This window comes from Anopheles coluzzii, chromosome X (genome assembly GCF_943734685.1).
Source record: "Anopheles coluzzii chromosome X, AcolN3, whole genome shotgun sequence".
NCBI lineage: Eukaryota > Metazoa > Arthropoda > Insecta > Diptera > Culicidae > Anopheles > Anopheles coluzzii.
Genome location: NC_064669.1, coordinates 3,999,533 through 4,012,480, shown reverse-complemented (window position 1 = coordinate 4,012,480; position 12,948 = coordinate 3,999,533). Strand labels below are relative to the sequence as shown.

The window sequence follows — 12,948 nt, the reverse complement described above, 5'->3', positions numbered from 1 at the left end:
GAAGTTTTGTTTTTTGTTTCTTTTTTTTTGCACACCGGCGAGCGCAAGCGAAACGAAGAAAATGCAAACCATTTGCATTCAAATTGACTCCTCGCACTCGGGCCCCCCCCCCCCTTAGCCTCGTAGCGTGCGTACGTTCTTTTGTTTTCGGATGCCGTGGTGGGGGGGGGGGGGGGGAGAAGTAGGTGACTGAGGGCGAAAGGAAGCGAAAGCGGCAGTTGCCAGGGCTGTCAGTTTTTAAAATCTGTTTCGTTTATTTAAATGAGATTCAATTGACTTTCAAATACTTAACGCTATAGTAAAGAATTCCATACTATGTACAAATTGACAGTTTTGTTCACATACTTTTTGAGTGGTTTTCGCTCGGGGAAAGGGGGAGGGGTGGGCGGAAGGAGCTCGAGGGCGCTCGCTTTGCCGTCTGCTTGAGTCTATGTTGCGTGTGCCGCAGCTGCTCCGGCCTGCCTGCTAGATCCCTTACCAATTAAGCTATAACGTGGTCCCCCCCCCGTACCGCTCCACCGATGGGGATGCGATGCGGCAGGGTGGGAAGGGTTGGGGGAGGGCTGTAAGCCGAACAGTGTCGCTGTTGTCGCTATAATGACGGTAATTACAACATCACTTTCACTTTCCCGCATCGAGATGCGAGCTGACAACATGCGCGGGGAGGGGTTGGCATGGGGAGTCGGGGAGGGAAGATGAAGGTTAAAAATATGTTTATAATACAGTCGAGTTTTGCTCTTTCCTCTCTTATTTTTCTCTATCTATAAGCATAATTTCTATTTGTATATATAGCTCTAGTTGTATTTTTAATATGGATGCATGTCTGTGTGTGTTTGTATGTATATATGTATAAACCTATACGCTTTATAATACATGAACGAAAAGAAAAGTATAACGATTTCGTATGCGCTTTTTATCTGTGTATGTACAAACTATCGATAGATTGGATGCAAATTTCCCTCTCTTGCTATTCCCTCTTACTGGCGTACAATTGTCGGGTCCTCCACTGTGACTACTCTGCGCGTGGTTGCATTCCCTTTTGTTTTGTTTTACTAGCATCACGCTTAGCTACTAAGATATATGTGTGTGTGTGTATGTTCCGCGTTCCAAGCTGCTAAGGTTTGGGCACCAAGATTCGTCTTACCGATTAAGTACTTACTGCCTACTGCTTGAATGAGTTTGAACGATGTATTGTTGGGACAATCTGTTTGTTTGTTTTCGTTTTTTCGTGTGTGTGTTCCTGTTTTCTCGTTTTTTTATGCAATAAGACGCTACGTCAACCGGGGGAGGGTTCGTCGCCTACTGTAATGCGAATCGAGCGCCTTTAAAAAACGATACGAATTTCAGTCGAATGGCCTTAGCGAGAACTTTGGGGCGGAAAGTGGGCGACGAGAGGGAGGTAACCTCCTCTCGCTTCTCCGTGCTTTCCCTTTCCCCTACTTCCCTAATCTCTCTCTCGCTGGAGCTTGTGTTTACGTTTCTCCGGCGAGTACTTACGTGCTATGTTCTATTCTTACGCGAGTAGCTTGTTTTTCCCCTCTCTCTCTCTCTCTCTCTCTCTCTCTCTCTCTCTCTCTCTCTCTCTCTCTCTCTCTCTCTCTCTCTCTCGATTTTCGCTTATATTACCCCTCCTTCCTTTTCTTCTCCCTCAACTCAAAGCACCGGTCGAAGGGGGAGGGGGTGGGGGGAGTTGTTTTGCTTTGCTGCCCTAAATGAAATCTTAGCGAAGAGAGTTAAACCTATAAGAAGCGGCGAGCGGGCTGTACACGAGGCGAGCCGCTGCGACCGCCGCTGACTAAAAATTAATAGCTATACACATATTAAAAAAAAAAAAAAAAACAATTTGGTATATTCTCACATGATGCATTCTCTCGGGGCCACAGGCCAGCCAGACCCTGCCACTCCCCCCAAGGAAAAACCAATCGCCTTGCTGCCCCAATGTACAGTTTGTTTGTTTGCTTTTCTCTCGAATAAATTCCGTTCGGCTGCTTCGCTGTGCCGCCGTCCCAAAGCACACTTTATATCTCAGTGTGTGCATGTGTGCGTGTGTGTGTGTGTCTTTGTTAAACCAAGCATATGGATACAGTAATATGGGGGAGGCAAGGTGCAAAGCTGAAAATGGTGTTGCGTGCAGTTTCGAAGCGCCTGCAAGGTAGACAAACGTGCAGTGCAAGCAACAACAACAACAACACAACAAATGTGCTCAATCGCGCGCGCGTGCATCGCAGCTGGTGCGATACACGTACACTCTCACACCTTTACAAACGACACACACACATACACTTGCCAAAAACGAAGAAAGAATTATTTTAAGCTGCTTAGTTTGGTTTTGTTGTTGTCTCGTTCCGAATTCCTTTCCCAATTTGAACTCACACACACACACATACATATACGCATGGCGCACGGCCACAAGCACCAGCATGCATCAGCCTTGCATGGCTTTCGGTGTGATTTCCTCTCGTCCAATAATCCACCACCGCTCATGCCTCGCGCTTGTTTGTTTGTTTCATGGCGATTCATGATTTTGGGATTTTTCTCCTTTTTTAAAAAAAAAAAAAAGAAAAGCATTATAATGTACTAAACTCTTTACCCCCGCTCCGATGTTCAGCTAAACATGTGTACTTTTTTAAGCTAAAGCGCTAACCATCCCTGTGCAGCGAGATTTTGCTTTGACTTTTCCCCCTTTTCGTACGTTTCGATGGAAAGTGGTGGCGTTGGAGTGTTTTTTTTTTTTTTTTTTGCTAGTCTAAAATTGTGTCTAACCTTTGCTGGCCTGCGAACATCTTCCACCTTTGCTGGGCGGAGGAGGAGGAGGAGAAAGGGGAGAGGGATGGTTTAGCAGCGAATCGCTAAAGCAGCTTGCGCGCACATCGTAAGCAACACGTCAAGCTGCGTGTATATCCCTATATAAACACTCCAAGTATATATGTATATATGCACACACACACACACACACGTATGTACACGCAAGTGTAAACTCACACATCGCACGCTCGCACGCTCATTGTCGTATTTAAGCTATGAGTAGACGAGCTTTGATGAATTCCTTTTACCAGCATTTGGCTACGCTCCTTCCGCTTGTATGTGCAGCACATGTGTCACTGTGATTGTGTGTGTTTCGTGTAATTGTTTTTTTTTTAACATTCTTTTGTAGTGTGTTTTTGGTTTGCTCCTGTTTTCCTACATTTTTGCTTTCTCATTTAATAAGGCCACACATTTTGAATCAAAATAGATTAAAAAAAAAAGTTAAACGATCAAACGGTGCTGCTGCTGCACATGTTAATTTTGCCTTTGGGTGTTTGTGCGTGTTTGTGTGTGTGTTTATGTACGTATGTTTGTATGACACGCTCCATACACATCCATTACATCGTAGGCAGTTTGCATGAGCGGGGTGACGGGGAAGGGGCAGATACAAAACAAAACTGCATACAGTCGCCCCGGAACTAAAAGAAGACCAAAACATTAAGCATCGCTTCCTATGCTGTCACGCTCGTTTGGCTGCGGAGTATGACGCAGGAAAGCTGGAAAAAAAAGAAAGTTTCCTACTCCAATGTGCGTGTGTGCTTTGTTTTTGCCCACAAAATTAGACCTGTTTCGCTATCTGGTAGCAATTAGGGGACCGTCCATAAACAACGTAACAATTATATTTTTGTTCGTTTTTGGCATTACATCATTTATGGACGATCTCTTAATGCAATCATTGCACACGGGCGCATTTACAGCCTAGGATTGATTACTTCTGGTCAATATGATCTAATGGCCACGCGTGTATGTCTGTGTGTGTGTGTGTGTCGTGTGCTGGTTGCAAGCATTGATAAAATCACTCACACACACATTCACATACTCTCTCTCCCTCTCTCTCTCTCTCTCTCTCTCTCTCTCTCTCTCTCTCTTATCCACTCATGAGGAAACGAAAATTAAAAAAAAATACCTATCCTACACATGGAGACACGGATGCCCCTAAATGGCTGCAAGCCCGCAAAGCAGCACAGTGCGCGAGGGGGGATGGGGGGTTTTGGCTTGGCGCGGGAGCGAGGAGCGCGAGGAAACGATGGAAGGAGACGGGTGCGGGGCCGCCGCTCTGCACGCTCTCGATGGCTCGGTGGTGGATGGGGGTGGTGCGGAGCCGCCGCCCCGCTAGACGTGGGTCGCCAGCGCCCCCTTGCGTATGTCCCCGTTCGCGGGCAGTATGAACTGGCCCGGGGCCGGGCTGCCCGTCTGTCCGGCGGCCACCTGGCCGCCCTGCTGCTGCTGCTGCTGGGCCGCGGTTCCGGCCGGGTCGCTGCTGCCGGCACTGGTCGACCGGATCGATTCCGGGCTGGTCAGGCTCGAGCCGATGCCGATGACGCTGCCCGAGTTGACGCCCATGTTGACGCCCATCAGCAGGGCGCTGGTCGGATGCCGGCCGGCACTGTACGGTGGCGGGGCCGGCGTCATCGCCGGGTTGGCCGTGCTGGGCGGGGGCAGCGGGGGCAGATGGGTGCTGCTGCTGCGCAGGTACGGATTGCCGTACGTCGCGCTGTACCGCGGATCTATGCTCGGTGCGTTCATCAGGGATGTATCTGTTTTTGTTTTTTTTTTCATGGCGAAGAGATTAAGGTTGAAGATACGGGTGGTGAGTTTGTGTATCCTGAGATGCTTGTAATGCTACTTTTGTTTTTTTTTTTTGTTTTTGGAGAAAAGTACTAAACGACAAAAGGAAAGACTTACTCATCAAACCGGCCGACAGCGAGCCCATGCCGCTCTGGATGCTGGGCAGCCCGTTGTCCTGCCGCAGCTCACGGTTCCGCGTCAGGCTTAGGTTGCCGTTCGGCAGCTGCCCGTTGCTCGATATGTGCATCGGCAGGTTGTAGTCCTGGGCGTAGTCGACGTACGGCACGTACCCACCATTGCTTTGTCCAATTTTCGCCTGCAGCGTCGAACCAATGCCGTCGGAATAGTCACCCGAGTAGCTGGGGAGTGAAAGAACACAGAACGAAAAAAAAAAAAAAAAGACGCTCAATAAATACCGCCCGAATGGTATGCAACGTGCATCGCAAACTATCGTTTTTACAACCAAAACTACCAAACTTACCGATAATCGTTGGGAATGCGAACCGGGCCGGCTAGCGGTACACCACCACCACCACCGCCACCGCCACCACCTCCACTGACCACTCCTCCTCCTACTCCTCCTCCTCCACCGCCACTATTGTTGCTGCCGCCGCTCGACGAGCCCATCATGTTCATTGCCAGCCGGGTCGCGATACTGTCCGTGCCGGAGCAGGTTTCGGAGTACTCGTGGTCCCGGTCAATCTTCAGGTCGCTCACGTTGGACGACCGGTCGCTCTCCTTGCACGTCTTTTCCGTCATGTAATGCTGCTTTGCAAAAAAAGAAGAAAACAGCAAATAAAAAGTTAATGTATAAGTAACACATTTCCCTGCGGTGCCCCCCCCCACTTACATCCGTAATGACGTCCGCCGGCGGCAGCTTCTTGTTGCCCTTCCGCTCGCAGCAGCACAGGCTCACCACCAGCACCAGCACGAACGTGATGAACACGACCGCCACGATCAGTATGATGACGACCGGCAGCGACGACGACTCCATCGGTGCGAACTGTATCTCGAGCGAGTCGCTGCCGTACTCGTTCAGCACGGTGCAGTTGTACACGCCGAAGTGCTGCCGCTTGCTCTTCGGTATGATCAGCGTGGACCGGACGCCCTCGGGCGAATGGTTCTCCAGTATCGTGTGCTCGTTCTCGCCGCTCACCTCCAGCCCGTTGTACGTCCAGATCACCTGCTTCGCCTTCGGGATCGCGATCGCGTCGCACTGGATCTGCGAGTTGTCGTTCACCGAGCCGTACTGCTGGCGGGGCGACCGGATCGTCGGCGGGCCCTTGAGCTGGATCGCCGCCGTCGCCTCGATGTCCGGGAAGCCGCGCACGCTCGCCTTGCAGCAGTACCGGCCGGCCGTTTCGCGCGTCGCCATCAGCGTGATGTTCGCGCTGCTGGACACGATCCGGCCGGACTCCTCGTGCACCCAGATGATCTCGGGCGGCGGATTGCCGTCCACGTCGCAGGCCAGCGTCACCTTCCGGTCGAGGTCCGTCTCGACCGACTGGGGCCGGGTGCGGAACGTCGGCCCGTAGCTGATGTCGAGGATTTCGCTCTCCTCGCTCTTGCCGACCGCGTTGTGCACCTCGCACTTGATCACCGCGTCGTGGTACTCCTTCGAGACGTTGTGTATGACCTGTTTGTTTTGTAGAAAATGAAACCGTTGCGCTCAGTACCAACGCGTGTGCCTTGACAGCTGCTGCACTGCATCACTTACCAGTTCCGTCGTGTAGTCGCCCACGATCGGTTCGTCCGCCCTGTACCATCGGTAGGTGACGTCGCTTGGGTTCGCGTCGGCCCGGCACGACAGCCGCACCTCGGCCCCTTCCGGGATGCGACCGCCGGCCAGTGCGCCACCGACGACGCTCACGCTTACCTTCGGCGCGTACTTCACCTCCAGCTTGAGCCGCACCGACCGGTACGTCCGGTCGGCCGTGTTCTGCGCCTGGCAGGTGAAGGACGTGTTGTGGTGCTCCTTCTTCGGCGTCAGCTTCAGGATCGATTTCGCGGTGAAGCGGCCGGTATCGCCCATCGGTTCCTTCACGTACTCGATGCCCTTGGTGAGCACCGTGCCGTGCCCGTCGATCCAGGTAATTTCGGCCGCCGGTTTGCCGCCGACCGACACACACTCGAGCTCAATCTCCCGATCCTCGGTCGTGACCAGAAAGTCACCCTGCACTATTTTCGGCGGTTCCGGCGGAACTAATACTGTCAGCGTGGCGAAGCTCGACCTAATGCCGGGCGTACCTGCAGGAGAGGGTACGGTAGCGGGAAAGCGTATGTCAGCACGTGATGTACACACTGGGTAAGAATGAGTGAGTGAGTTGAGTGCAAGCAACAGGAAGAGCACTCATTGGCGATTTACCTCTTTGCGAAATTGACACTCAGCTCAGCTCACTCATCGAGATTTTAATGTATTGTGAGTTTACCACCATTTTCGTGAATTAATTTGCAATGTGTTACTCTTCTCATCATACAGTAACTCACTAACAGATAATTATATCATAAGAGAGGTAAAATTGAGGTAAAGAGCAACATCTTCACGAGTTATTTCACTTCTAGCGAACCCTAGAAGCTAAAATGCTCTGAGTGGGAACTCATTTTGGAATAAAATTTTGAAATCTGATTTAACTCTTCATGCCATCACTCCCTCCAAGATATTCTATGAGTTACATAACTCTTTTGAGCGCTAAATCACGAGGAATGATACTCTACTGCGACTCGTTCACTGTGAAATGAGTCATTCTCAAGTTAAATCATTCTTTTGCGAGTTCATCCGAAATGAGTGATTGTCACTCAGGGTGAACTAAACAATCATAGGGTAAATAACTCTTTCGAGAGCTTATCTTCGATGAGTCGTTTAGCTCTTTAGATGTAGCGCTAAACACTTAAGTGAGTGGAAGAACTCTTTCCAGAACTCATTGTCGAATGAGTGATTTAGCTCTCAGTGACTACTAGTAACCCGCTCATAGTACTTTTTAATAACTCTTAGTGAGTGAGTTGAGCATTTGAGCCGCACTAACTCATACGCTCTGAAGTAACTCACGCTGCTGAGTGGATCACTTCTCAGCTCACACTTACCATCCTTTCCGCGGCCCACCTGGCACTGGTACCGTGCCTCGTCGTCCAGCATCAGCGGGTAGATCTCGAGCGAGTAGTCGCCCTCCTCGTCGCTCCCGACCATCGAGTAGCGGTCGAAGCCGCTCAGGTTCCGGTGCCACCCGAGCCCGAAGTCATCCTTCGTCCACTGGAGCTGGCCCACCTTCGACTCGACCCGGCAGGGCAGCGTCACCCGCGACCCCACTATTGCCGTCTGGTTCTGCGGTTCCATCGCAAACTTTTGCACCCCACCACCACCACCACCACTACTGCTGCTACCGGCACTGGCCGTGGTGTGCACCACCGTCCGGGAGAGGAGCAGCGCGAACGTGCCGTACACTAGCACCGTAAACCGCAGGCTTCCGTTTGCCATTTTTCGGTGTATTTTTTGTTGTTGTGTTTTTTTGTTGTGGTTTGTTTGTCACTTTTCGCAAAGCAGCTCCCTACTACTGCTGTGTCTGCGCTCGATCGTCGGTCGTCTTCGTCGGCAAGGTCGCGTCGGCTACCGGTCCCGATGCATCTCCGAGTGCGCCTAGTACGGCTGTGCACTAGTCGGGACCTGCAACGAAAAAAAAAAAAAGATGCAAAAAATAGATTAGTATTTCCACGATTGAAGCGATAACCCCTTGGGCGCAAGGGGTGGAATGAAGTTAATTTTACGCCCCGAGAAAAAAAAAAACGTAAATAAAGGGAAAACCACCCATCATCAAACCGCCATCATGGGTTTCATTTCGGTGGCAATAACAATTGAGTGAGTGTGTTTCCCCGCCAGCAGACAGCGATGGATGATTTTGATGGCCCGTTTTACCTGTGTGCGCGCACACACGTACAGATGGGGAAGGGGGCGATAATGTCTCCCCCTACCCTACCACCATCGCTAGGCATCAATTCCGCCCCTCCGATACAAATCAGACCCAAGCGGCAAGATTGATTTTCCGTTTCGTATTTTTTTTGCTGCTGCTGCCTCCGAGATGAGGTGAGATGATTCAATTTCTCATCGGGGAGACGAATCAGACACAAAAAATACAACGAAAAATCAAACAAAAAGACAATCTCTTCCACTCCGCTAGCACCGTCGACGAAAAGTGTGAACGGTGGAAGAGCCCAACAATTATCTGGCGTGCGAGGCAGTAGCCTGTAGAGGCCAGAAAGAGAGACAGAGGGTGAGACAGAGAGAGAGAGAGAGACAGAGAGAAAGGGATGCAAAAGGTAATCCTCTGCGGAGGCACACTCGCACAGCACCGTTCCGATCCGCTCCTTCTTGTTTCGTTGCCGATCTGATTGAAAGTGGAGCAATCGACCGGTTCCGATTGTTACCATCCTATCGCACGCTCCCCTCTCGCTCTCCTTTACCCACAGATGCACAGTAAGCAGGAAAAGAGAGAGAGAGAGAGAGGGGAAAAAAACGAGCACAAAAATGGTTGTCAGTATGTAAATGACAGTGGTTTTTTACGAGCAGTTCGATCGAATTTCGGAGGATTGTGATTTGATTTTATGCCCCAAACTGCCACGGGACTCGGTAATCCGTCGAGTTGCTCATCTCAGCTCCGCTCTTTGCCTTCCTGCGCTACCAACTCTCCCACCCCCTCCCCTCCGGTGTCGGCTTTTGGGGTTGGATTAAGGATTGCTGCGGGGCCGAATGCTTTTTTTTTGTCTCCTTCCTCGCTTCTTTTACAAAAAGGCACACTTTTACGACATTCCCTCCTTCGCCAGCCCCCCCCCCCCACGCACAACACACAGCTAGTGAGCAGCGAACGATTCTAAGGCACGTTTCGGCTACAGGGTTCGGTGTCGGTTGGGGGGGGGGGGGAGAGGCCGCACACTTTTCGTGTCTTAAAAATTTGATTTACTGCAGGTTTATTTATTTTAAACAGCATTTTATGTGCGTCCAGAATTGCTTCACCTTTCTTTCTTCGGTACGTGTGGGTAAGTTTTCTTTCTTTGGGCAGTCTCCCTCCCCCCCCCCCCCCCCGCCAGGTTGTTAACGGATGTTTGCGTCGATTGGGAGGTTGGGCGAAACCGTTTTATGCCGTTGTAAACTGTTTGCCCTTAACAAGATTCCATCGACCGGCTATCACCCGAATGGAGCGGATGAAATAAAACACACACACACACACACACACACGCCCACTCGCAATCCACCTTCAACGCGCGTGCTATAATAAAAAAAACCCCACGTCCCGCAGAGAGATCGAAACAAATTGATTTTGGCTCACTTCACAATGCTAAGTCGCGAGTGGTCCAAGCGCAGCTGTCCCAACCTGTCTGTTTTCCCCCTCCTCCCTGCAGGTTGATTGAAAATATGGTTCGCCCCGCCAGGCAGTGCTCTGGCCTCCGGCCGGCTGCGTCGTAAAATTATGTCTTAATTTTATCAACCATCAATTCCCGCGCACCAAACGCCGCACGAACGCGCGAGCGGAAACCGGCTGCAGGAAGCCGTTCCCGAGCGTTGTGCGGATGGCCTACCATGCAGGCGCAACACTGCACCGTTCGTCCGCGCGCACACACACACACACACACTTGCAATACACACGCCATGACAAGGGCCGCAATTGAAGGCCGTTTTTGCCTCAACCGTTCCGTTGACGTTATCTTACCGCAAACGACCCAACAGTACCACAGTGGCACAGCCACAGCGTTGCCTGCCCTTATCTCCCGGGGCCCGGCGTCCCCGGACACACCAATGCCCGCCAGGGTGTGGGTGGGTGGGTGGTTGGGTTGCGGGCAACTGCCAAAGTGCCGAACGGTGTCCAGCGCAAAGGTGGGCTTTGCAAAATGGCCCTTTGGAAAAGGCTTTGGCTGCCTTGCATACCACCGGTCGCGGCTTTTTCGAGCTGGAGAGTGTCATAAATGATAACACACCCATTGTTTCGGGCTGCGGACTCATCGGCGCGGGACCACCCCCCCACCCATTGTGTCCCTCCAGTGCGGACCGATAAACCGTTACACTTTGTGAGCTTGGCGACACTGCCCCGACGATGCGTGCCACTGTCCTGCGACATATGCTAACGCTCTTGCACATACACACACACACACACACACATACACAGGCAGCATGGTTTCGCTTTCACGGCAAGACAATGGGACCCCAGACAATGGGACGTGGTCCAACTTTTCATTTACATGTGTTTGCGCGCGAAGGGGTTGAAGTTGGGCTGGGCGGACCGTGCACGCTTGTTGACTGGCACCGCTTGAATCCGGTTCGAAGGACCAAAACCGAACCGAAGTGAATCGCACCCACCCGTGCAACCGGGTCCCAATGGCCGGCGCTTTTTGTTCTTGCTCTGTCTGTGTGTGTGTGTGTGTGTGTGTGTGTGTGTGTGTGTGTGTGTGTGTGTGTGTGTTTTTGCTATTTCTAACACGCCGAAAGCATCCTCAGATCATGGCTGGAGCGCGCTGGAATCTGAAAAGAGGCGATAGCCCTTACTTCAAGCACTCCCGCTCGCATACCCTCTCCACTCCCCCCCCCCCCCCAGCGAATGAATCCAATAGAATGCAGAATCGACACCCGGGCAGGTAGCTTTTCGACCGTGTCGTGACGATTACCATGCTCTCCCAGGGGGGCGAGAGCAGGAGAGCGCCTACTTTCACCGCACCGCCCCAAAAAGGTGCCAATGGGGCACCCTTTGTGGGGTACCGTGGCGTAGCCTCTGTCGCGCGTGGGAAGAATGTTTGCCAAAACCCGGAACATGCATGCATCTGGAGACGCGTTTCCTTTGTTCACTTCACTCGCTCCGAGGGTGTTCGACGGGAAGCCTAATCCCAGAAACAAAACCTGCGGGAAAAAACCTGGGTAACTTGCAGAGTGCTCTGTGCCACGCTGCTGCCGTCGTCGCTGGCATTCGTTGGCATTCGAACACTATCCGCCAGCCCTGTCACACGCAGGTCCTTGCAGCTTTTGGGGATGTTAAAGCTGGTCCAGTGGTTGAGTTTTTGTTTTCCCCGCGGGGGTGACGGGTCGTTCAGTGTCTGCCGTAGCAGACGCTAGGCAGCGTGCCTATCGGGCATATCTTTACCATTGACACCGTGCGATTGGTGTCGGAGACACACGCCGTTTGTTGCATTTCGCGGGTAGGGGGGGTGCACATCGATCCTTTCACGTCCTCAGCTCGAACGCTTTGCAATGGGTTGTAAATTAAGATAAACGGATACTATTGCTTAATTGAAATAATTTTCCGTGCTTCAGCAAAGTTGCCGTTCGGCCGAAAATCAACCCCAAGCTTCTAGGGGTTTTTTTTTTTTTTTTTTTGAGTGAACAACCCACGAGTGGAGCTTCTTTTGCGGGTTTTCAAGTGGCGTAGTAGCAGCCTCCTTTCCCGCCCCTTTTTGTTGTTGTTGCTTTTTGTGTGGACCGTCCACTCCGCTCCGCACTTTGCCAAGCTCAGCAGTATTTTGCCGAGCGCGCACGCACGCACCCACTCGAACCGAACCGCTTTTGCGTTTTTTTTTTTTTGTGAAGAAGGCGAATTGGACAACATCCAATTAGAGATCGATTACCGTCGATCAAGGGGAAATAAAATAGGAGCAGCACACAGAAAGAAACAACCCACACACACACACACACACACAGAGAAGAACCCGAAAACGAGAAACAAACGGACCGGACAAGGACACTCGCTCACGTCTGCGGAGGGTTTTTGAAGTCCTGCAGCGCGAGTGTGGGTGGCGGAGAAGGGCTAAGAAGCTTACCGACGATGGGGTACTTTTATGGGGTTTTTTTTCCTACCACTCTCCCCCCCCCCCGCTCCTCCCCTTTTCCAGTTGGAAAATTGGAAATGGGCCGGCCGGGGGCCGCCCGGTTTGACCTTCCGCACGGTGCGACGCCGCCACCTCCAATCGTCGCTCGGTTTTCTGGCTCAACCCCAGCTTGGAGCGGGCCTGTTGGTTGGCGGGTGCGGCACGGGAAGAAGAAAAGTTTTGCGTAAGAGGCTTAGGTGAGTGATTTTCCGACTACCACCGGTGGAGTGGAGTGGAAAGCAGCGAAAAACAAAACGGACACAAAATAAAATAAAAAAAAGTCTGAACTCGAACGGAATCGATCTCGGCACACACACACACACATTCTGCCGGACCACCGTGTCAGCAAAAGTGTAGTGGTACTGAAATGCGTAAGCATTTTCCGTGTGTGTGTTCCGTTTTCCGAGGCCAAATTTTCAACCGTTTACCTTTAGCACTGAAATACTGTCAAGTTGCTTCTTTCTCCCTCCCCCCCCCCCCCCCCCCCACACACTTCCCCTTTTAGCATTATTGGGCAGG

The 12,948-nt window shown here is 51.7% G+C and overlaps 1 protein-coding gene across 3 annotated transcripts in view; it reads right to left on the bottom strand.

The window, feature by feature from the left end:
• Positions 1-1,228: 1,228 nt before the first annotated feature.
• LOC120950273 (irregular chiasm C-roughest protein-like) overlaps positions 1,229-12,948 on the bottom strand; it is a 72,926-nt gene continuing 61,206 nt past the window's right edge. For all 3 annotated transcript variants that reach the window (XM_040368184.2, XM_040368193.2, XM_040368201.2), the window contains exons 3-8: positions 7,675-8,251; positions 6,311-6,840; positions 5,444-6,229; positions 5,075-5,358; positions 4,711-4,952; positions 1,229-4,562 (exon numbers count right to left, since the gene is read on the bottom strand). In XM_040368184.2, the coding sequence (XP_040224118.2) occupies positions 4,138-4,562; positions 4,711-4,952; positions 5,075-5,358; positions 5,444-6,229; positions 6,311-6,840; positions 7,675-8,065 (2,658 nt within the window). In that variant the 5' untranslated portion in view covers positions 8,066-8,251 and the 3' untranslated portion in view covers positions 1,229-4,137. The remainder of the gene's footprint in view (positions 4,563-4,710; positions 4,953-5,074; positions 5,359-5,443; positions 6,230-6,310; positions 6,841-7,674; positions 8,252-12,948) is intronic.